Source organism: Labeo rohita, chromosome 1, assembly GCF_022985175.1.
Source record: "Labeo rohita strain BAU-BD-2019 chromosome 1, IGBB_LRoh.1.0, whole genome shotgun sequence".
In the NCBI taxonomy this organism is placed as follows: domain Eukaryota; kingdom Metazoa; phylum Chordata; class Actinopteri; order Cypriniformes; family Cyprinidae; genus Labeo; species Labeo rohita.
In genome coordinates this window covers 28,615,134-28,639,168 of record NC_066869.1, presented here as the reverse complement: position 1 = coordinate 28,639,168, position 24,035 = coordinate 28,615,134, and the positions used below count along the sequence as shown (strand labels likewise).

The window sequence follows — 24,035 nt, the reverse complement described above, 5'->3', positions numbered from 1 at the left end:
TCTATCTAAATATGCATACTTCCCTACTATATAGTGGGCAAAAAATGAGGAAACAGTATTGTTTGAATTCATAATATTCCAACCTGGTTTCACGGCAGTTCGTACATAATTGATAGGGTGGCTAATTCATGCATTACTCATACAAATTCATACAATTTGTGAAAAAACATACTTATTTATGAGGTGGAATAGAGGGTTCGCACTCACGTCATGTGAGCGGCCATATTGGAGATACTCGGATGTAAACAACAGCATGGATTGCACAGTTAATGTACTACTGAATACAATATGTCTAAAAGACGGCATAAAAAAAAAACATGTGGAAGCTGCTAAATCATATAGAGAAGGACTTAGTAAGCAGGAAAGGGTGCAATATTTTGACAAACTAAAGCTATTAAGTGGTAAAGATGCTTACGAGCAGTATTAATTAAGATATTAGCCTAATATTTCACGTACCTTACCGAAAATGGTAAGAACAAACAAACAATGAATGTTGTCAAGATTCTTAACCTGGAAATCCTGGTTCAGTTTGGCCAACCACAAACGTTTTCTTTCCTCAGACAGTCTTTTGCATTCTTCTCCTTGATTTGTTATAACTTTTGGCAGTCTATAGTGCTCCAAATGTTTTTCCTGGTCCGACCGACTAGTACAGCCCAAAATATGACAATAATTGGCCATTTTCAGCAGCAATAATCAGCTAAATTTGCAAGTTCTGTTCGGTTCGGTGGCATTGTTTATATTCTGTGCTGCCAGTATGGGTGATTGATGACGTGTCGTGAAAACACTCTATTTGTACGAACGACCACACCTAACCCTGCCCCTAAACTTAATTATCACAGAAATCGTACAAAATGGTAAAAGCATGGTCGTACGAATTCATATAAATTAGCTACCTCGTAAAATACGTACAAATTGAGATAGCCATGACAGAGCGTTGACTATTCATTAAACAGTAGGCAAAAAGTCCCGGGATGACGTATTAGTTTCTTATGTTGAACAAAAAAAGAAGATATTTTGAAGAATTTTGAAGAACCAAGTTGTTGGTCCCCCCTGACTTCAACAGTAGGGATGGAAAGAAATACTATAGAAGTCACTGAGGACCAGCTGTTTGATTACCAGCATTCTTTAAAATATTTTCTTTTGTTCAACATAAGAAAGAAGCTCATACAGGTTTGGAATGATATGAGGGTGAATAAATGAGTGAACTATCCCTTTCAGCCCAGATTCTATCCTATGAGGCCACAGAAGAGGATTGGGGGGCCTGTCTCAGTACCCCTAATGCACTGCGTCCAGATTCGTATACTGCTTAGTAAGTACTATATTTGGTTTGAAACTGACTTTGAAAGCTTTAAAAAGTATGCGCTATGAATGTGTGTAGTATCATTGAAAATCAGACATACTACATCTACCATGTTGTCACTGTCATGTGACCTGTGGCATCAGATGCAGTGCTTCATTGTTATTCTCGAATCCTGTCCTGTGGCCTTATGTGATAGAAAAGTATCCACTCGTTGGTGCCAATAGCCAGGCTGGCAGCATTCTGACATATAGTGCTGTTGCGCTTCAGGCATCCCGAGTTCGAGTCCAAGTTTGCAAACCTTTCCACACCCTGCACCCATCACCCCTCTCTCTCTCTCCCGCTTTGCTCTTGCTTTCTTTGTGTAAATACTGTCTTATTCTAATAAGGCCAAAAACGGCAAAAGATATGTGACCCGTGACCTGTGTCGCATGGGTCTATTTGTGGCAATAGCCAAAAATGCATTGTATGGGTCAGAATTATGATTTTTTTTTTATGCCAAAAATCATTAGGATATTACGTAAAGATCATGGTCTATGAAGATACTGTAAATATAGCAAAAGTTAAATTTTAATCAAAGTAATATGCATTGCTAAGGACTTCTTTTGGACAACTTTAAAGGCAATTTTCTCAATATTTAGATTTTTTTGCACCCTCAGATACCAGATATTTAAATAGTTGTCTCTCTGCCAAATATTGTCCTATCATAACAAACCATACATCAATATGGAAAGCTTATTAATTCAGCTTTCAGATTATGTATAAATCTCAATTTCAAAAAAAAAAAAAGACCCATATGACTGTTTTTTTGGTTCAAGCTCTCAAATAAATCTGTGTCCACTGGATGCACACTTCTGAATCTCGCTGCTTTTCCTCTCGAATCTGGCTACTTTTTGCCTACTGTTTTATGAATACTATAATTTCAGGCATACTACTTGGCTCATACAGACTACTATTTTTCACCTACTTTATAGTATGTATAAAATGAATATATATTTGGACACAAGGTTGCATTTTTAGGCCACTTGAGAGCATGTGCGTGACAGGAAGTAAGGTCTGAAAAACGTCAAAGCTGAAAAAACATCACCATTCATCATTTTCAGGAACTCACACGGCCTGAAATCACAAGATTTCAAGGAATACATTTCAGTGTAAGTTGGATTAATCAGATATTACATTAGGTAGTAAAAAACAAAATGTTGCACAACTGCTTTTTAACATTTAATTAGTAGCACGGCTACTATTAAATTCAGTCATCTGTTAAATAGGGACTACTAAACAGACGTTTAGAAGTTTATTGTAAAGTCCAAAGTATTGAAAAATCTAAATGTGTAAATAAAGCACTGTTTATTTGCATTTTTACAACACTGTGTTGTAAGTGCGTCCCATTGGGTAATCAAACGTTCTACACACACTTGAACACTTGAGCCAAGTAGTACAGGAACAAGTATAGGAACATGTCATGCAAGTTAAATCCTCAAAGACTGCAAGTGTGGGTATTGGGACAGAGCCAAAGTTTAGTGAGTCAGGGTCCAAATTCATGTACAGTACGCAGTGCACTGATTCACTACGTAGGGAGCTAGAGAGTAGATTGAGACACACCCACAGTCTTATACAGCGTGAGAGCAGTAATCAGCTGTTGATAATTACCGCTAACTTGATGTCAGCTCAGTCTGCTAAAGGAATACATTGTGATTCACCTGTAAAAAAAAAAAGTCCTCCAAACTGCTGACAGCACAGCTGCCACAACACCAGGAAGCTTCGCTACTTCATAAAACCCAGTAGGGAGGAGGATGGGCGTCTCGTTAACACCCTGGGATCTCCCTTGTGAAGCCCAGTTCATTACAGCAGCTCGCATGACAGAGTGAAAAAAGGCACATCATTTTGTTCAATATTTCCAACACGTCATATTTTCTCCATTCCTTGGGCGAGGGAGCAGTGCCAGAATGTTTCGAGATACCTTGTGGTATACGTTAGTGGTCGTTTTAAACGCTCCGCATATAAAACTGTTGTTGTTCTCCGCTACCAGTGAAACCTTTTAATAGTTGTGGGGTTCCCTGGATGCTTCCTGCTCCCCTCCAGATGCATGCGCTCAGGGTTTGGCCCATGTTGCTGTGGGGTTTCTAGCGGACACACACGTGCACAGCTGCGTTTCAACAACACAGATGAGACTGAGTGGAAAATGTGTGCACTGCATGGCATGTTGGCTGAGACTGTAAAAGCCCTAGTAAAAATGAACATAGTACTTTGGGTGAAAAACCAAGTAAAGGGCAAATAATCTTTCATTCATGATAAAATAAATAAATCACGTGGGCCGTCATATTTCTGTCTCGAAGCAAGAATAATTTCCATGTGATGTTTTGTGGTCTACTTGTAATCTGTCACCAAAAGATGGCAGCAGTGCCAAATGTCTAATTAATGCTTATTAGTTTGAAGACGGAGAAACCCACATTTGGATAGATAGCTAAATTTTAGGTTTTTTGATTATTTATGTTTTTTTTTAAGTATACTAATATGCTACTCTCAACTGTAAACGTTAAATGTCAAATCCAAACAGTTGTGTTGTGTACAGCCGTGAAGTGAGCAATCCACAGAGAGCATCGAGCTGTGTACAGTATCTTCTCCACTGAACAGCTGCTGTGCGCGGTCGGTGCACCTGATCCCGCGCGTCTCACGGGCGCATTCCTTGGCCAATAGCAGGGCGCGTCTTTCCGCAAGCCCCGCCCAGACGCGCTCATTGAACTTTCATTATTTGCATCAAGCGCCCGCACATCCACTTTTACTTTCACGCTCTTCGGCAGACGGTTCAGCAGAGCACTTTGCCTTGGTCAAGATGCGCGACGCGCTCACCGGTTTGTGCATTGGGATTATACTGTTATTAAACAGCGGGTTTGTGGTTATGAGGAGGCAGGACTCGTCTTCAGCTCTCGGTAGTATTTTCCGTACGAGGTGCGCCGCCAGGTGCTTGAGCCTTCACAGTACGCGCATCGCTCTCTCTCCAAGGCATTTCCAGGTAAGGAAGAAAAAAAGTTGAAAAAAAGTGAATGTTATTGAGTGTTGTACTCAAATGCACCAAGTAAGACAACCAGGTGTAAATGAATAAGTGCCTTACACTGCCTTATTTATTCAGTATGCTTTATTATTACTAATAATCAACTTATATTGTTTAGTTCCACACCAGACGACAGCTTTAAACAGATGATAATATTATTAGAATTGATCATACTAATTGATATTAATAACAAATTATATATTTTATATATTTTATTATTTATATTTTATATTTAACTATATATATATATATATATATATATATATATTTTTTATTGTGTTAAATTATTGTTTTACTTCTGCTTTTGACACAATCATGACACCAGCTTTACTAAATGTATTAAAAGGATAATATGTTTATGTTGGAAAGGTTGATTTTGTATATAAAATGCAAAAAATGGTCTAAATTCATGGTCTCAGAATGGTCAGAAAGAGCAAAGATTGAATGATTGTAAAAGTACCAAAATTATACAAATAATATATTAAATGAGTTACTTGAATTATTATGTAAAAAACAAAACAAAACAAAACAAAACACTAAATAAATATGTACATAAATAAATATCTGTTACTCTAATAATACTAATTCTAATTGTAATATTTAGTGGCATGTTATCTCATCTCTTAGATAAAGAAATCTGTGTAAATGTACCATCGTTCTACACCTCAGATCTTTCGCTTTTGTTAGTTAAATGATAGTCATTTGCAGAGTTATACCCTTTACCGGTGAAAACAAGCGAACTCACTCACCAGCTCATCCATTTGAATTCCTAACCATTCACCCAGAGGACTTCTGTCTATAAACAAACAGATGCATAGGGTTGGAAAACTGGAGGCACAACTGTACAAATCTCTGCCAGCCCCAGTCTCAACACTGCGGTTGGGGTTTTCATTAGAAGTTTAAAGTTACTTGCTTCTCTGTTTATGTTGGTTATGACAGACCGTGGGAGGGTTTGGGTGGGAGTGCAGAAGAGGAGTGTGTTTTAGAGGCTTCCTGTGTGTATGTGTGTGCGCATGCCTTATATGTTTATGTGTGTGCACATAGGCATGTGGAGGGGGATCTTTGTGCGTGTGTCTGCACTTTTTGTCTGCTGTCAACAAACTCCCTTGTTACTGTGATTATATTCATCCCCATGTCCTGCCTGATCTTTATCATGAGCACTGAAGTCCGGCCCAGAAATAGACTAGCTAGTTATACAAATACACAATTCTTCAATATGCAGAAATTCTGTAACATTGCACCTATTTTATTCAGTGTTTGAGCGAGTGTCAAACATTATTCAGTATCAACAGTACTATTCCCTTTATTATTATTCCATGCATAGGCTAATTTGTCTTACAATAATAACTTCAAGGTGTTTTTGACATGCTAAACCTTTAAACATGGACTAAACCAATGCCTGTAATTAGACTGACCTTTGAAAGACATCCAATAGATCATCCAGATCTATATATTCATTGCAAATGAAATCATTTCCTATCTTCAAATGCCCTGTCACACTGACGCTCTTGTTGTTATCTAGGCCAGACATCAGTGCAGAAGGAAGCTGCACATCAGTCTCTGTTATCAAATGCTTTATTCTACAGCAAGCTGTCCATCTGGAGATGCTATCAAATTAGACACTGGTCTAGAAGCTCTTCATTGTCTTCGCTGATTCCACCATGCGTTCAAAGCGTTCCAGAGCTCGAACAGCAGCTAGTGTTCCTGAACAGCTGCCTTCATTCTGCTGTCCGAGCAGGGACTAAACCAGAATGAATGCTTTTCATATCTGCCGATCATTGTCTTCGTGTCCACGTCCCTAAAGCCTACTTACGCTGTCTCCCGAGGGGGGAAGCCATTTTGGCAATTACCCCCCTTCCTCTAGTATCAAATGGAGGCTGGGGTCATGGGTTAATTTGAATGGGCCGAGCTGAATGTCAAGTTATGCTGTAACATCGAGCTATGAGGAGCTTTCACTGATGATTAATGATTATGGGAAATTATTTGATGTGGTTCGGAGAACGTCTGATCTGTCAGCATTATGCAGATAGTTACGTGGAAATACATAAATCTGTCAGCTGTCTCAATATCCTGTCTGACTGCCATTGTTTTGTTATTTGATCTTCAGTCTTTTGCTTCACTACTTCTTTCCCAGAAGCCAGATGGAGTACAGAATTATAACGTAAAGAAATTAAACCAATGGCTTGACATTATTTTTTTCTGTTCTAAATAGTTAGTTCACCCAAGAATGAAAATTCTCTCATTAATTACTGTTGTTCCAAAACTGTAAGACCTTTGTTCAACTTTAGAACACAAATTAAGATATTTTTGATGAAATCCGAGAGTTTTCTAACTCTCCACATACAGTAACAAAACTACCACGTTCAAGGCCAAGAATAGTAAGGGCATTGTTAAAATAGCCTATGTGACATCAGTGGTGCAACCGTAATGTTATGAAGCAACGAGAATACTTTTTAAGCACAAAGAAAACAAAAATAACGTTATTCAACAATGTCCTGTCTCCCGTGTCAGTCTTCCACACACGTTCACAAGAGTACCACGCCGCATGCGTGTGGTGCTGATGACGAAGGAGCAGGCATTCTGAGGTAGAACCCGGATTCGCTGTGCATAAAACAGTCTCTGTAAACATGTCGGAAGATTTCAACTGAGAGGATGACTTACTTATTTGAACCAGAATATACAGACGATAAACTAAGAGAGATATTAAGAGCCGGCTCCAGCGTCAGCGCCGACACACAATATTGTAAATGCGCATCGAAGACTGACACAAAAGAGAAGAATTTGTTGAATTAAGTTGTTATTTTTGTTTTCTTTGTACACAAAAAGTATTCTCATAGCTTCGTAAAATTATGGTTGAACCACTGATGTCACGTGGACTATTTTAACGATGTCCTTACTACCTTTCTAGGCCTTGAATGTGGTAGTTGTGTTGCTGTCTATGCAGGCTCAGAATATCTCAGATTTCATCAAAAATATCTTAATTTGTGTTCTGAAGATAAACGAAGGTCTTACGGGTCTGCAACGACATGAGGGTGAGTAATTAATGACAGAATTTTCATTTTTGGGTGAACTATCACTTTAAGGATGATCATGTCTTTTATTTTTTGTATTTAAATTATTTTAAAAAAAAATTTAGGGAAGTGGAAAAAATGTCAGGGTGATACAATTTTCCTGATAAAGAAGAAAAGTTTTTATTAAGGACATTTCAGAATCATATGGAGTGACCAACAAAGTTTGTGACCCAACCAACATGAAGAAAATTATAAGAAGAAAAAATAAACATAGTACATTTTATAATAGAGAGGACCCTTATAACAGTGTTTAAGGTCAATATGTTTCTTAAAATATCAAATAATTTTATGTTTTTACGATGGTCATTTCAGGTTGTAAAATGTCATGTGGTGTGACTTGTCAAAAATGTTGATAATTTCTGATTTGTTTCAAATACTTTTTACCTTAAATAGATTTTAGAAAATTTTAATACATGTTTTTCTATATTTAATGTGTTAGGAAAATATATTACTTTTTTATTTGATGGTTGCACCATATGATATTGAATGTAGAAAAATGTTACAAATAGATATAAACACAAAATATAAATGCAAATTTCTAAGAGAGAAAAAAAAATGCATGCTCTAATATGTCACTGACACCCAGTAGTTTTTATATAAGAATATGTTTGTGCAGTTCAGATGTGAGCACATGCATAATGTGCATGTGAACAATTCATGCTTATGCTGCCCACTTAGTCCATTGATCCCACCACAGGCCAAAATGGATTTGTATAGCTCTATTCCCCACAGTGGCATAGTCGTGAGATCTGGCAGCAATAATATTGTGGTTACTTTAGAGTCCCCAGCATGTGCAATAAAATATACAGTGCATTCTAAAGGTTTTATCCTTTTTTGCTATTGTGCTATTCAGTACCCATTATTCAGAGCCCGACGAGACTGGCCAGAGGCGTTCTCCTGCGCTCTGCCAATCAAAAATGCTGCATATAAGCTAGTGTTATTCAGATAAGCAAAACGCTTTGACAATTCCTGACACGCTACAGAGCATTCCGAGATCTGCTATGCAAACAAGTTTGTGATTCCAGGTGCTGATGAGTGATTTCTGATGTTTCTGTGCTCGGGTGCCCTGGCTAGGCTTCTTAATAAGGGAGGGGATCCGTTCTGGTTTATGAGCAATTTTACATCGCCGTCGTCAGGGCGGTGTTTTTAAATAAGAGTAATGCCTTCATAATAGGAAATTTCCTTTTTAAAGCCTCTCTGCTCAGCAGGGGCACATTAAAATAACGCGATTCAAATGAGGCTGTCTGATGTGACTGGTGATTACAGCTTTCTGACACGCAATTCCATCTGTCTTTTCTGTCCGCAGAGTAATGGATCCCTTGGATGGTGTCAGAGCCATAAACAGTGTGCAAAGGTAATTTCTGTCAAAATTACACAGCATTTCACAGCAGCTTGACATAAAAGCCAACACAGATCTGTCACTGTAAAACATTGGTATGCCTGCGCACCTCCTGTAATGACATCATACATCATCGTAAAAGCTACTGTATTTGTCAGCTATCGCCTTGGACTATTATATCTGCGCTAGCTGGTTGTCGTACAGAAATGAGATTATGATTCACTAGCAAAGCTAGAGGTCACGTCTGTAATGAGACTGATACAAATGGAGTTGAAAGGCTATGTGTTTTGATTCGCATTATATTATACAGCCGGTGTATTTTCCCCTTTCACTTCAAGGCGAAATGCTAATTTCAGTAAAGAACTCAACCCACTTTTCTTAATGAGGACATTAACATGCTCTAGCAGCCTAGTCATTAAATAACAATAATATGCCGGTAGCACGGGGGGAATAGAGCTGACATGTTGCCAATGCAGATTTTCCACACATTTCACTGTGGTATTATGTAAAGCTCCCTTTGATGTATTGTTCAAGACGAGGGCCGCTTTCCTTTCAGTGCTTTCAATGCTTGCATTCCTTTACATATCAACCAGCTATTGCAGTCCGCACAATGCCGTGCAGAAAACCTTCTTGAATGTACAATACATCTGGACGTTTTCGAATTTTTCGAAACAGTTCATGATTGTGCATGTTACGGTTAAGTGCCTAAGCAGACTTTTCATGGCTTTAAGGATTTGAGATCTTTAATGCATTGATGTATGTGTGCATATGGTTGGAAAGAGTGCAGCACGTGTTTTCATATCACCCTCGGGGTAAGTTCACTGGAACAGCCAGGGTTCTGACCTCTCTTCTACGATCCATGAAAACATTTGGCCAACTGGTTCATGGAGTTTTACTGCATTCTGCAGAGAGTTTCCTCTGTTGGATTCAAATGAGGACAATGCCTTTTAAACTCTTTCTGCTCATTATACAGGATCCACAGTCAGTTAGAAGCCCAAATGCTTCATGACAGTGTGCTTTTAAAACCTTGTGTGTGTCTCATAATGCGGTTGGATTTGACATTCCGAGTAGAGATGTGCAAAACTACATATTTTCTTATTTTTTGGGTTGCCTGACTGCACGGTGTTTCAGTAGAATAACTTACAGATTTTTAACAAATATATTTCTGTGATGTTTATTTATCAGTTACTAATAATGTTTCTTATTCGTGTTAATGTTTAAAACCTGCTTAATATTTTTGTGAAAATTCAGGATTCGTTGATGAGTATAAAGTAGGGCTGTCAAACGATTAATCGCGATTAATCACAATTAATCGCATACAAAATAAAAGTTTGAGTTTGCCTAATATATGTGTGTGTACTGTGTGTAATTATTATGAATATATAAATACAAACACATTCATGTATATATTTAAGAAATATTTACTAGTATATGCATTTTTTATATTTGTTATATAATGTGTATTATAATAAATCAAAATATTTTGTACATAAATATTTATCATAAATATATACATTAATTTGTATTTATATACACAACACATATTAGGCAAACTCTTTATTTTGTATGTGATTAATCGCGATTAATCACTTGACAGCCCTAATATAAAGTTCTTGAAATGTTTCTTGAGCAGCAAATCAGCAAATTAGAATGATTTCTGAAGGATCATGTGACAATAAAGACTAGAGTAATAGATGCTAAAAATTTAGCTTTGCATTGCAGGAATAAATTCCATTTTGAAATATATTCAATAGAAAACAATGATTTTAAAATGTAATAATATTTCACAATTTTACTTAAATGAATTCAGCCTTGGTGACAGTAAAAAAGTACAATCAAATGTGTGTTGTGCGTAATCTCCCATTAAAATTTGGCCTGTGGGATTCATGGCTTTAAAGGATTAGTTCATTTCCAGAACAAAAATTTACAGATAATTTACTTACGCAATTGTCATCCAAGATGTTCATATCTTTCTTTCTTCAGTTGTAAAGAAATTATGTTTTTTGAGGAAAACATTTCAGGAATTTTCTCCGTCTAGTGGATTTCTATGGTGCCTGCGAGTTTGAACTTCCAAAATGCAGTTTAAATGCAGCTTCAAAGGGCTCTAAATGATCCCAGCCATGGAAGAAGAGTCTTATCTAGCGGAACAGTCGGTTAAATGAGATGGGAGTTTTTCAACATACACTAATTGTATTGAACCGGTGTGCACAGAGTACGCATCTGCATCACAGAGCTAGACAAGATGAGCATTTGAGCTTAAAAAGTATATAAATTGTATTTTTTTTTTTAGAAAATAACTGATCGTTTTGCTAGATAAGACACTTCTTCCTCAACTGGGATCATTTAGAGCCCTTTAAAGCTGCATTTAAACTGCATTTTGGAAGTTCAAACTCGCAGGCACCGTAGTAGTCCACTATATGGAGAAAGTTCCTGAAATGTTTTCCTCAAAAACATAATTTCTTTACTAAAGAAAGAAAGACATGAACATCTTGAATGACAAGGGGGTGAGTAAATTATCTGTAAATTTTAGTTCTGGAAGTGAATGTCTCCTTTAATAAACATTTTGCATAACATTACTGGTTTGCACTGGAATTACAGACCTCGTTTACTTCCACTGGCTTTTATGCCACATTTAGGTGAACAGGCCTCTAAAAGTGTTTAATTCTCACAACAAAGTGTGCGCCTCTGATTAAGGAGCTGTATCATATCACACACAAAGCAGACTGCAGCTTTTGTTTTCCTGACCTTGTTTACCACTTCATTCCGGAACTAGCATTTGCATTCAGCATGTGTACACAAACAAACATTAATACTCCTAATAGAGTGTTTACAAACTAGACTTGTGCTTGAAAATGCAGTCTCAGACATTAAACTGTCTGTGGAAGCTAGTTAGCTTCCAGAATGGCCAGTTAACTTGCTTCTTGTAGAACTGACAGCTAACCTAGTGGTCTCCTCTCATCAGCTTTCGAATTTTAATAGCTGTACTCAGACAGCACTTGGCTAGCTCTTCACTGAAGCACTCTTCAAAGCGATTAGCATGCTATAACTACATACAGCAATTCTTCCATTTTTCAAATGACAAATGTTAAAGTACACAGACGGCTCTCAAATCGAAGATCTGTTCTTGAAAGTTATTATGCTCTCCCAGCTAGTGGCCTTTAGGCATTTGATATTCAAATGGCACGGAAATAATTAGTGTGCCTTGACAATTCTCTTACCCTCCAGTTTAATCGCTCGCTCAAGTATTAATGCTGCAGCATCAATGCAATTGCAAAACCGAGAGTGCAAGCAATTTTCATGACATGGGCAAGATTTCAATTACAGTTGCTCTACTTAATTTGCTGAGGCTGGCAAAGTGAATGTCTCAGTGGTAGATTAAACAAGGCCTAGAACCTTCTTTTGTAACTGCAATTTGGCCGAACGTTTGCCATACGTTTGACGTGGGTGGGATTCATGCATTCCCTCCTAGCATTAAACACCCAAAGCAAGAATTGTCCAAAACTAACTTATGGAGGGCGCTGTGTCAGATTTTAGCATTTTATTCAAAACAGACAGGTCATATTTTTCATACAATGCTAAATAGTACAAAACTTGTTTTGATTTGTTCAAGGGCAAGGCCTCTAGCTGAACTGGAACTCACCCAAGGCTTCTCCTCAGCTCAATCTCCATGTCCGCAGCTCTTAAATAACCTTTATTTTGCACGGTAGAAGGGAATGGTTGATTTCAGACTGAAATGGGGTGGAAAACTAACTGGCGCTGGGGTACAATAAAGACACTGGGAGCGAATGCTTTCTTGGAGATTACAGGTGCCTCACGGACAAAAGCGGAGTGGGTTTGGCACAAGCCAAAAGGTGGCTTTAGAAAGGTGAAAGCGATTTAAAGCCAGCATTCCAGGATTGGAATACTTTAAGTGATTTATAGCTTAGATCTATGCTGTGCTTTTTCCACCAACATGCAATGCATCATAAAGGGCCGCTACACAAAGGGAATGAGCCACTGAGTGCTGTATTTGAGAGTCTGATAAATGAGACTAGGGTTGTGAATGTGGCGTTCCTCAGAACAAGCTATTGTTTACAAAGGTTTAGGTTTAGGGGTGAGGGTAAATGAGATTGTATTTTATAAAGAGGCCAATGAATCTACTTGACATATGAGGTATGAATTATATCTGATCAATTATAAAGTATGTGGTTCGGAGGTAATTCTCCTGCATTGATATCAACATTGCACAAAAACACATCACCTGCAGAGTATTGAGCGAGGGGAAATAGATGTTTATCAAAGACTGCATTACATACGCATATAATTCTGTAAAATCAATGTAATGAATAAGACTCCACAATTTTTAATGAGATAATACACCCAAAAAAGAAAATTACCCCATGATTTATTCACCCTCAATCCCTGTCCTAGGTGTATATGACTTTCTTCTTTCAGACGAATACAATCTAAGTTATATTAAAAAGTGTCCTGGCTCTTCCAAGGTCGTTGAGATTTTCGAAGCCCAAAAAAGTGCATCCATCCATCATAAAAAGTGCTCCATACAGCTCCAGAGGGTTAATAAAGGCCTTAAGTGAATAGAAAGTAAAAATAAACTGAATCGATGCATTTGTGTAAGAAAAATATTCTTATTTAAAACTTTTTAAACTATAATCTCTAGCTTCCGCTAACTGGCGTACATGCGCTTACGAGAGAGTGGCATTTCAGCGGATGACGTACGATGTAGGCACAGCGTAAGCTCCAATGAGGATATGCTAGTCTTGCAAGAATCAAGTTTTGTTTACAGCAAAGGAAAACCAGTCTCTTCTTGGCTTATATCGAAATCCTTCAACAGTTTTCTTTACAAATCCTCACTTTGTACTTATAATTCGTAACTGGTGTTTTGTTTTGCTCTCTCCTCTGTGCTTTCGCAGTTATCACTTTCAGGGTTGCCAGGTTTTAACAACAAAATCTCACACAGTTGCGTTCCGGGGATAAAATATACATGTTTTAGCAAGGTTCCCCTGGTAAAATTCGCATTCCAAGGGCTAAATGTCACATTGTTGGGGTCATTTCAACCCACAGACATAAAAAACAACCTGCGGCAACAGTGTTAAAGTAGCCCAATTCTGTGGGAAAACAGCAGACTTGGCAACACTTGTCACTTCTCACAGGAGCTTACGATGCGCCTACATCTCTTGTGAATGCGAGTACGACAGTTAGTGTTTACATTTTTTTTTTTTTAATAAAACATTTGTAATAGAAGTTTTTCATGTGGTGCAAGGTAATAACACTGAACTGAACGTACACATCCTAAGAAAGTATTATTTAAAAAATACCATTAAGTTTTTGGGGAGCCATACTGCATGAAAGTTCATTGCCTTGACTAACCTTGCCTTGCTATAAAAAGGTCAAACTATTTGATTGTTCATGAGTCACTTGTTTGTCCTAAACAGTTAAACTGCCTGCTGTTCTTCAGAAAAATCCTTCAGGTCCCACAAATTCTTTGGTTTTTCAGCATTTTTGTGTATTTGAACCCTTTCCAACAACGACTGTATAATTTTAACATCCTTCTTTTCACACTGAGGTCAACTGAGGGACTCATATGGAACTATTACAGATGGTTCAAACACTCACTGATGCTCCAGAAGAAAAAACACGATGCATTAAGAGCGGTGAAAACTTTTGAAAAGACTGGAGATGTGTACATTTTTATTATTTTGCTTAAATATCATTTTTTGTTTTTCATTTAGTACTGCCCTTCAGGGGCTACAGAAGATAGTTACATGTTTCCCAGAAGACAAATCAGTTAAATTTACCCTGATCTTCAAATTCAGAAGTTTTGACTCTTAATGCATGTGTTTTCCTTCTGAAGCATCAGTGTAGTTTGAACCTTCTGTAATAGTTGCATATCAGTCCCTCAGTTGTCCTCAATGTGAAAAGATGGATCTCAAAATCATACAGTCATTTTTGGAAAGGGTTCAAATACACAAAAATGCTGGAAAACCAAAGAATTTGTGGGACCTGAAGGATTTCAGGAAGAACAGCGGGCAGTTTAACTGTTCAGGACAAACAAGGGAATGCTCCCTTGTATGATCCCTCTTATTTTGGTAAAATAATTAACATTTTGCAGATTCTGAATGAGGGACGTAAACTTTTGACCTCAACTATTTTAAAGAGACTCACTGACCTTTACACACAGTTATAAGGCTCTGTTCTCTTTCTTTCTTTCTTTCTTTCTTGCATGTTGGCTGCTCCGCATGGCCTTGAATTGGCAGTCTTTCAAAGATTAATAAGCAATAAGGCAGCTTGTTCAAGTTTTTTTTTTTCTTGTAAGTAATAAAATATTATGCTAAATTACTCAATAAGTAATTACATTTTTTTTATTAGACATTTTTCTTTATTATTTTTATATTTATTCTTCATTATTATATTGGGAAAATAAATTGGTTGTAATTGCAACATCAGTATCAAGTATAAAACCGCTTTACAGGAGACAATATAGTGTCATTATTTTAGCTCAGTTTAATTAACTTGTTGTGTGTTCTCATTTAAGAACAGCTAAATAAACATGTTTTACTGAGTATTCATTAAATAAATAAAAATAAAAGTATTCAATTGAACATGAAAATAAGGGTTTGATCTCTGTAACCCCAGTCATTTCATACTCATTTTCTTGTGTATTACACTTATTGCAAATGATAAACATGCAGTAAACATTAGTACGGCACTATGTCTAGACTGTGAATTAAACTTTAATTATGCAGCGCTTGAAATGTCATTGTTTTATTTAATGTGGCATATTGTGGTGTGCATGATAAATTGATATTTGCACGCATGGGAAACAGAAGCAGGCTAAATTCTCTCAGCTGCACAGGCGACTCTGAGACAGCGTTTCGTGTGTTCGAGCACACAAGCTCCAGGCCATCTCAGCAGGGCTCTGGCCGCTCTGAGCTCCATAAAACTGCCTCCTCTGCCGCCTCTAACTGCCCCTGTGCCTCTCCCATTATTCATAGTTTCCGACGACTGCACCACCCGAGCCCGAGCCGTCTTTAAAAGGTGTGCATTTTTACTGCCCTCCCAGATAAATGTGTTTCCCGCTCTCATTCTCACTCAGAAACATGGCCCCAGGATAACATCGGTTCCCTCCGACGCAAACACACATATATTAGCAATTTACACATGCACGCACACACCAACGGACACACGCCTTATCGTTTCCTCCTGATACTAAATCCCTGGATTAACAAGCATTTTAATGTGCACCTCTCTAACTGACGTCTGCAGAATCTTTCCTTCGGAAGGAAGTGTACGTTTTCCCAAGGTGGTGGTAAAGGGCCATTCATGCTGTTCTGAAAATGTGACCATTGGAGTAAAGACGACTACTAGATCAGCATAATGTGTAATGTTCACATCTCTTTCCCAGCATGCTCCTGCAGAGCAATGTTTAGCCCCAGCACCACAGTGACCGCTGTGTCTCATCGTGGCATGAAATTGGAAATGTGAATTCCCCAGAGGCAGCCACGCTCACTCATGCAGGAAGTGAAGTGTCAATTTTAAGGAAAGGCGAATAGAAGATGAGAGAGGGAGTGAAAGGGAAGGAGAAAGAGCCAGGGAGCGAGGCAGGTGTAGACATTGAAATGAAAGAATTTTGGCATGTCATTTAAATGCTGAACGCAAATGTCAGTGAACGGAAAACGTTCAGGGATCTCTCCGCTGACACTTCCAAGTTGCTGAGAAGGTAATGACAGACATCAAACACCTACGAGTTATGTATGATCAAAAAATGATAAAAGAACCTTTGTCTGAACAGTTTGCGAACTAGAAAAATGCTGACTGCTGTAGCTCTTCAGATAAGCAGATTTTCTCTACACGATTATCATGGACAAAAGAATTCACATTTGATGTTACTGCAATATCTGTAATACTTTTCAGAAAAATATCTATTATACTATTAGTAAAATTCATCTTTAACTTCACTAACAGGATTTTGTGTGGCGCATTGCATCCACGTCATAGTTCCTTTTTTATGACCGGTACCAACCAGCGTTAAAGGGGTCATTGGATGCGAAACTCACTTTTACATGTTGTTTGAACATAAATGTGTGTTGGCAGTGTGTGTACACTTTATAAGAAATATCCCCTTTTTCAAATCAAGCCATTCTCAGTTTCTTGTCAGTGTGATGTCACACCGACAAAGGCCGCTCCCACGATAGTTGATTGACATGACTGTCTTACCTTAGACAGTTCAACTCCGACCGCCATTGTTTCGACTCCGAAGAAGACAGAATGTCTCCGATTGAGCCATTGAGGTGTTCTGTTGTTGGATGTAATAATGATCATAGGTGTCATCATTTTCTCCCGACATCTGAGCCGCTGAAGACACAGAGGATTAACGTTACTTTGTTTTAGAAGGAAATGTGCCTGGCCATCTACATAAATGCGTTTATGTTTACGCGAATCATTCGTGATACAGCTTCACCTACAGCAGGAGTGAATATAAGGGTTTTTATAAGTGGTGTCAGTCGATTAAAAACATTGCACATTTTTTTCTGAAATTAATTGCGATTAATCGTGACATTAAAGTTTTTCATTATACTTTTATATTGCAATAATTTCACATTCAATCTTCAAATTAATGTAGAAACAAAACAATTTTTCATATTTGTTTAATGTCATCTTTTTTATGACTGAAGGCAAGTATCACTGATAACAATGATTTTTCACTGATCTCTGTGATTTTTTTTTCCCTATTATTTAACCATTGACTATAGCCATTCAACATTACAGTATAATTGAAAGCTATAAATTTTACATTAATTAGATTTCTAATTGAAGTGAACTCAAAATAATCTTCACATAAACCCCATGATAATAAATGTCTCATATCTACCTGTGCCTTTCAGCAAGATAATATAGCCTAATTGAATAAAGTTATCAAACACTAAATTCTAAATTTAATTGAGATAAAGCTTAAAATTAAAGAAATTATTGATTTTCTCTTTTTCATCTTGTTCTTTGATTAACAGACATCACAGCAGCTGGTTATTAGGATATTTTGGCTGGTGTTACTTTAAAAGCTGCCGCTGCTGAACTTCACATGGATCTGATACTGTTTTAAATGTGACTCATAAATACTTACATGCACAGTTTTAAGGCAGCTTTAATTGCCTTTTTTGTAACTTCTTGACTTAACTGACAATATAAATATGACATTGCATACTCGTAGTTTCATTTGGGTTTGAATGTGATGCAGCACTTTAGGCTATAGCCTAAAATGAATCGCCTGCGTTAACACGGTAGTTTTGACACCACTAGTTCTTATGCATCTTTGCAAATCACCTTTTGTAATAATGTGCTAGTTAGCAAGTAAACAGACCGGCTTGTCACCCCAGTAAAAAGGGGTGGGGTGAGCAGAGCTCATTAGCATTTAAAGGAACATGCAATAGAATGGTTGTGAACAGGGATGATTTTGACAAGGTAAAAGGGGCGTTTTTACACTACCACTGAGACATTTTAATCAAAGTATGTTATAGACTTCTCATTACGACACTAAAGAATCATATCAGCTTGTGGAAAATGGGCATCCGCTGACCTCTTTAAAGGAACACTCCACTTTTTTTGAAAATAGGCTCATTTTCCAACTGCCATAGAGTTAAACAGTTGAGTTTTACCGTTTTCGAATCCATTCAGCCGATCTTCGGGTCTGGCGGTAGCACTTTTAGCATAGATCATTGAATCTAATTAGACCGATAGTATTTTGCTCAAGAATGACCAAAGAGTGTCGATATTTTTCCTATTTAAAACTTGACACTTCTGTAGTTACATTGTGTACAAAGGTGGTGCAGCAAGCGCAATGATATTACGCAGCCGTCAACTCTGCTGGCTGCAACTCTGCATCTGGACAAACTTAGTGCCGGTCACTTTCAGGCGCTACGTAATATCATTGCGCCTGCTGCACCCATGATACGGCAGCAAAGTTCCCTGATCATTACGCCGAAATGAGAGTATAGTTCCTAGCCATATCAGCCTAGAAAATCGCAACTTTTCATTTTCCGTCAGTCCTACTACACAATGTAACTACATATGAGTCAAGTTTTAAATAGGAAAAATATCGTCATTATATATGGTCATCTTTGAGCGATCGGTCTAATCAGATTCAATGATCTATACTAAGCCATGCTAAAAGTGCTACCGCCAGACCCGGAGATCGGCTGAATGGATTCGAAAATGGTAAATCTCAGCTGTTTAACTCTAGGGGAGTTGGACAATGAGCCTATTTTCAAAAAAAGTGGAGTGTTCCTTTAAGGAGTGACGACATACTATGTTGGAGTGTCAACTAGTTACAAGTGATGGTTTATTTACGAGATTGTTGTATGTGTAACATTTACATGATATCAATATTTCATTCTTGAAATATCACAGTTACAATTGGTATATTGTGAATCCTTTTTACTTTAACATATCTGACTGTGATTGTATGAAAAAAGAGTAATACCAGTCTTATTTAAAGCTGCTTTCTTATACTCAAACCTCTGCTGTCTGTTCACAGTGCCTGGAGCCATGCAAAGACTCCTGGGAGTTGAAAGACGGACCTTGTCGAGATTTATGTGAGGTACAGACCGCAGCATTCTTAACAGATCTAGTAGTTTCTGGGATGTGCTCTCAACAAGAAAAAATGATTCAAAATGGCCGACCTCTGTGTTCTGGTTTTCCAAATATTAATCCTCTATTGTTTTTCCTGACAGACTTGGCTACCGTTTAAGTGGTCTCCCATTGTTCAACATGATAATGTTTTGCTCTGATCTTCTTTTTAAACAGTCTGAGAATTTCTTTGATCGTTTCTCTATGGTCTTATTGAGTCCTGTTATTGTGTCGTTCTCTGCAATTTAAAACTCTTGGCTTAGCAACATCTAGCTTTTCCTGTTTCTTTGGCTATAACTGCACTGTTGAGGGCAACAGGGACTTAACACAATGAATATTAGTTCTTTCATTTGCCAGCATTGATCAGGTCCTTCATCCATCATTTTAGACTTGTACAATATTAAGCAACATGAAATCCACTCATTCACAACACATGTAAATCTTGTAATCATCTTGTGTTGAACATAGTGCCAAAAACAAGAAAATTCGTTCTCAAAGCTAGCTAAAAAACAATACACCTTTCATGTAGATTTAAACTGCATGTGAAAGTCATTTTTGTGTAGAACGTATCCTGGGCCATACTTTTCTCTGAACTAAATTTTCAGTAATATAATTTTCAAAAATTACATTGCTAATATAAGCTGGCAAAGATTCCAGAATCCTCAAGACCATACATAGGACAAGGTGTTTGAAAAATGTTTGGATGAATATTATATTATATTATATTATATTATATTACATTACATTATATATAATGTAAATTGTAAGTACAAAGAGAATGTGTAAAAATACATGCATACATATGGTGAATGAGACTCAAAAGTGCGAGTTCAAAATTCATAGACAAATGTATGTCACATAAATTAATTGCTAGAATGTATGATGATATACAAATGTTAAAGTTTGGTCCTTTACACTATGACATCTCCTCAGCATGCATTTCCCAAGCGTCATGGCGAGTGCGTGACGAGCTGTGAGTTCCTGCGATCAGTGATGGTGGTGAAACAGGGTGACTGTCCGGCACCAGAAAGAGCCAGCGGGTTTGCAGCTGCCTGTGTGGAGGGATGTGAGGAAGACGGAGAGTGTTCAGCCCAGAAGAAATGCTGCCCAAATGGCTGTGGACACACATGCCAGTCCCCTAAGAACCTCTACAGGGGTAAGACCTACTACTGAACCTGATGGTAAACAACTGGCTTAATCCAGTTATCAGATATTCAACCCAAGCTGGACAATACCAATAAACTGTACCTTTTTGCATGTTTTCTGGAGCGGATTGCTTATTAAAAGAAAAGTTCACCCAAAAATTTAAAGACATAGTTCACCCAAAAATGAAAATTCTGTAATTAATTACTCACCCTCATATCGTTCCAAACCCTGAAGTCCTTTGTTCATCTTTGGAACACAAATTAAGGTATTTTGAACCACAGATGTCACATGGACTATTTTAACAATGTCCTTACTACCTTTCTGGGCCTTGAATGTGGTAGTTGTGTTACTGTCTATGCAGGGTCAGAAAGCTCTCAGATTTCATAAAAAATATCTTAATTTGTGTTCCGAAGGTCTTACAGGTTTGGAACGACATAAGGGTGAGTAATTAATAACAGAATTTTCTTTTTTGGGTGAACTATCCCTTTAAATTTGCTGAATTTTTTATTTACTCTTGGGCCATCCAAGATGTGGATAAGACATAGATGTAGATGTTTCTTTATGGGAACAGATTTGAATAGATTTAGATTTACATCACTTGCTCACCAATGGATTCTCCACAGTGCATGGGTGCCATCAGAATACAAACAGATGATAAAAAACATCAAAATAATCCACAAGTAATCCATAAGAGTCAAAGAAGCAGTCAAAAAATATATGAAGGAAAACAACCTCTAATTTTGCATTTTTCGTACAAATTTAAAACAGTGTTCCATTTCAGATGAACCGTAATAGGATATGGGAAAAACATTGTGTAGATTGGGTTATCATGTGTCTCATATCCTTTGAAAGGTTACAGCAAAAAGAAACCATCAAGCATATTTGTTGCGCAAACTAAAGCAAATATGAATACATTGCTTTTGATAGATTGCTGGATGGAATAAAGGCATATGTAGATTGTTCTTTCTCAGGTTGAGATTTGTTGTTTTTCTTGTCTTGAACTTCAGGTGCTCCTCTGAAGCCCAGGAAGGAGCTGGTCTTTGAAGAGCTGGAGTCTGGCGTGTTGGAAGTGCGCTGGTCTTCCAAGTTCAATGTGTCAGCGGAGCCGGTGCTGAATGTTCTGCAGAGAAGGTGGAACTACGGCATCCACCCTAGCGAGGATGGAGCAACTGAGTGGCAAGTGGTGGCTAGAGTAAGTGTATTGTGTGTGTGTGTGTGTGTGTGTGTGTGTAATACTGTGGGAAATTTGAAAATTATGGTTTGATCTCAAGCACATTTTTGTAAAATAACTTCCCTTGGGATCCTTGAACTCTTATATGTGACCCTGGACTACAAAACCAGTCATAAGTAGCACAGGTATATTTGTAGTAATAGCCAACAATGATCAATTTTTATTTTATGCCAAAAATCAATAGGATATTAAGTAAAGGTCATGTTCCATTAAGATATTTTGTAAATTTCCTACCGTAAATATATCAAAACTTAATTTTTGATTAGGGATATGCGTTGCTAAGAACTTAATTTGGACAACATTAAAGGTTAATTTCTCAATATTTAGATTTTTTGGCACTTTCAGATTCCAGATTTTCAAATAGTTCTATCTCGACCAAATACTGTCCTATCCTAACAAACCATACATCAGTGGGAAGCTGGAAATTTATTTAGCTTTCAGGTGCATAAACTTCGATAAAAAAATCCCCCAACCCTATGACTGGTTTTGTGCTCCCTTCTACACTTATTCATTGGTGTTTCTGTACTGTAGACATCAGAAGAGCGTGTGTGGCTGACAGATATGCGTCCCGGTCGCTGGTACCAGTTTAGAGTGGCAGCGGTTAATGTTCATGGAACTAGAGGATACACCACACCCAGCAGACACTTCAGATCCTCTAAAGGTGAGATCAAGAAACTGTAGTCTAATGAGATTGTTTGATATTATTATCTGAAATGTCTGCACTCTAAGCTTAACCTAAAATTTCATTTCTTATTTCACCATCCCTCAGATCCTGCCCCTCCCCCGGCACCATCTGAACTTCATGTCAGTGACATGACCTCTGGCGCAGATCACTCTGTGTCTGTCCGCCTCAGCTGGAGCATGTCTGCAGATTTAGACATCCCCGTTAACCACTACAAACTGTCCTGGAGCTGTTCTGACCATACTATGCCATCCAAACTCAAGAGGAGACAGACTACAAATGGGGTAATTCATATGGTCTACCCGCACAACTCCCTGTCTGCCCATTTGCTTTTTCTCTCAGACTTTAACGCTTTAATTTTCCTATATATTGGATTGTTCCCAAACCCCCTCGAGGGTTAAGCTTCCCAGCCCCTTCTTTCAGCAAGCCACAACAAATTAGAAATCTTAGTGCAAATAAGTGCAAGATAAACAACTGAGAATTGGGCCTTTGATCACACCAAGCCCTATTTTTTCAAGGACTTCAGACACCAAACTAGGGTGGTACAGCATTGCATCACCACTCTTGGCAAACGCAAAACATTTCTGGGCGCCATTTGATATGTAGCCAAAAACAGCATATCAATTCTAGTTGTGCTTGAGAAAAGGAAATCTCTCAATAACAGCTGAATTGTTTTTCTTTCAATGAGATCATGTTGAAGAGTTTATTTTTTCCTCCTTTAGGAATCCAAGAGATGGCAGTTGATTCATATTTGCATGTTTTATTTTTGAGGGCTCTGTCAGTTGAGGGACATGGAAATTTCCTCCGAAAATGACATTTTTTAAATAGCTGTTGAGTGAATGCGGACAAAATGTAAACCACATTGCTTTTACTGTTTGGCTCTGCAAGATGATAGGAAAAAAATATGATGAAAATTGATTTTAAACAGATTACTCTAGCGCACAATGGTTAGAAGATTACAACACGATCTGCAAAAAATCTTGATAACTTTACAGTTCTTTGTTGGCTTACTTTTTTGCTGTTTTACAGTATGCGAATAATATGAGTATTAATATTAATATAACTTCTGTAACTAAGCTACATAATTACATCTCATGTTATTGAATTAAAGTCTAATCTGGCCTATGGGATGATTTTGGAGGGAAAAACCCTAAAATATGTAAAAAATGTCTTTCTTTCTTTCTTTCTTTCTTTCTTTCTTTCTTTCTTTCTTTCTTTCTTTCTTTTGTAAATGGTATGATTCATTTTTAGATCTGTCTACAACATTAAAGTATATTTGGGCTCAGCACATTTCTTAACCCTTTAACTATCACTCCCATTTTTGAACTCAGACATAAAAATGCACTATCCAGACTTAAATTTTTATAATTCATGAATGAAAACATTTTGTAATTTTAATTTTCTGTGGTAATGCAATGTCTGATTTTAAAATGCCTTTCAAAGGATGAATTTTGAGATTTTAAGTTTTGAACATATATATAATTTCTTAAGATTTCTTATGAAAAAAGGCGATGAAGAAAGTCTTTTGTGAAAAAAATCAAAACTCATGTTATGATTAAGTATGATTAAGTTGTACTCTTGATATATATTAATCTAT

General features: G+C 37.4%; 1 protein-coding gene across 2 annotated transcripts in view; it reads left to right on the top strand.

Annotated features, from left to right (window-relative positions):
* Positions 1-4,055: 4,055 nt before the first annotated feature.
* Positions 4,056-24,035, top strand: part of anos1a (anosmin 1a) — a 28,904-nt gene continuing 8,924 nt past the window's right edge. For both annotated transcript variants that reach the window (XM_051120152.1, XM_051120145.1), the window contains exons 1-7: positions 4,056-4,310; positions 8,727-8,774; positions 19,288-19,350; positions 20,313-20,535; positions 21,533-21,717; positions 22,288-22,417; positions 22,526-22,722. In XM_051120152.1, coding sequence (XP_050976109.1) covers positions 4,131-4,310; positions 8,727-8,774; positions 19,288-19,350; positions 20,313-20,535; positions 21,533-21,717; positions 22,288-22,417; positions 22,526-22,722 — 1,026 coding nt within the window. In that variant the 5' untranslated portion in view covers positions 4,056-4,130. The remainder of the gene's footprint in view (positions 4,311-8,726; positions 8,775-19,287; positions 19,351-20,312; positions 20,536-21,532; positions 21,718-22,287; positions 22,418-22,525; positions 22,723-24,035) is intronic.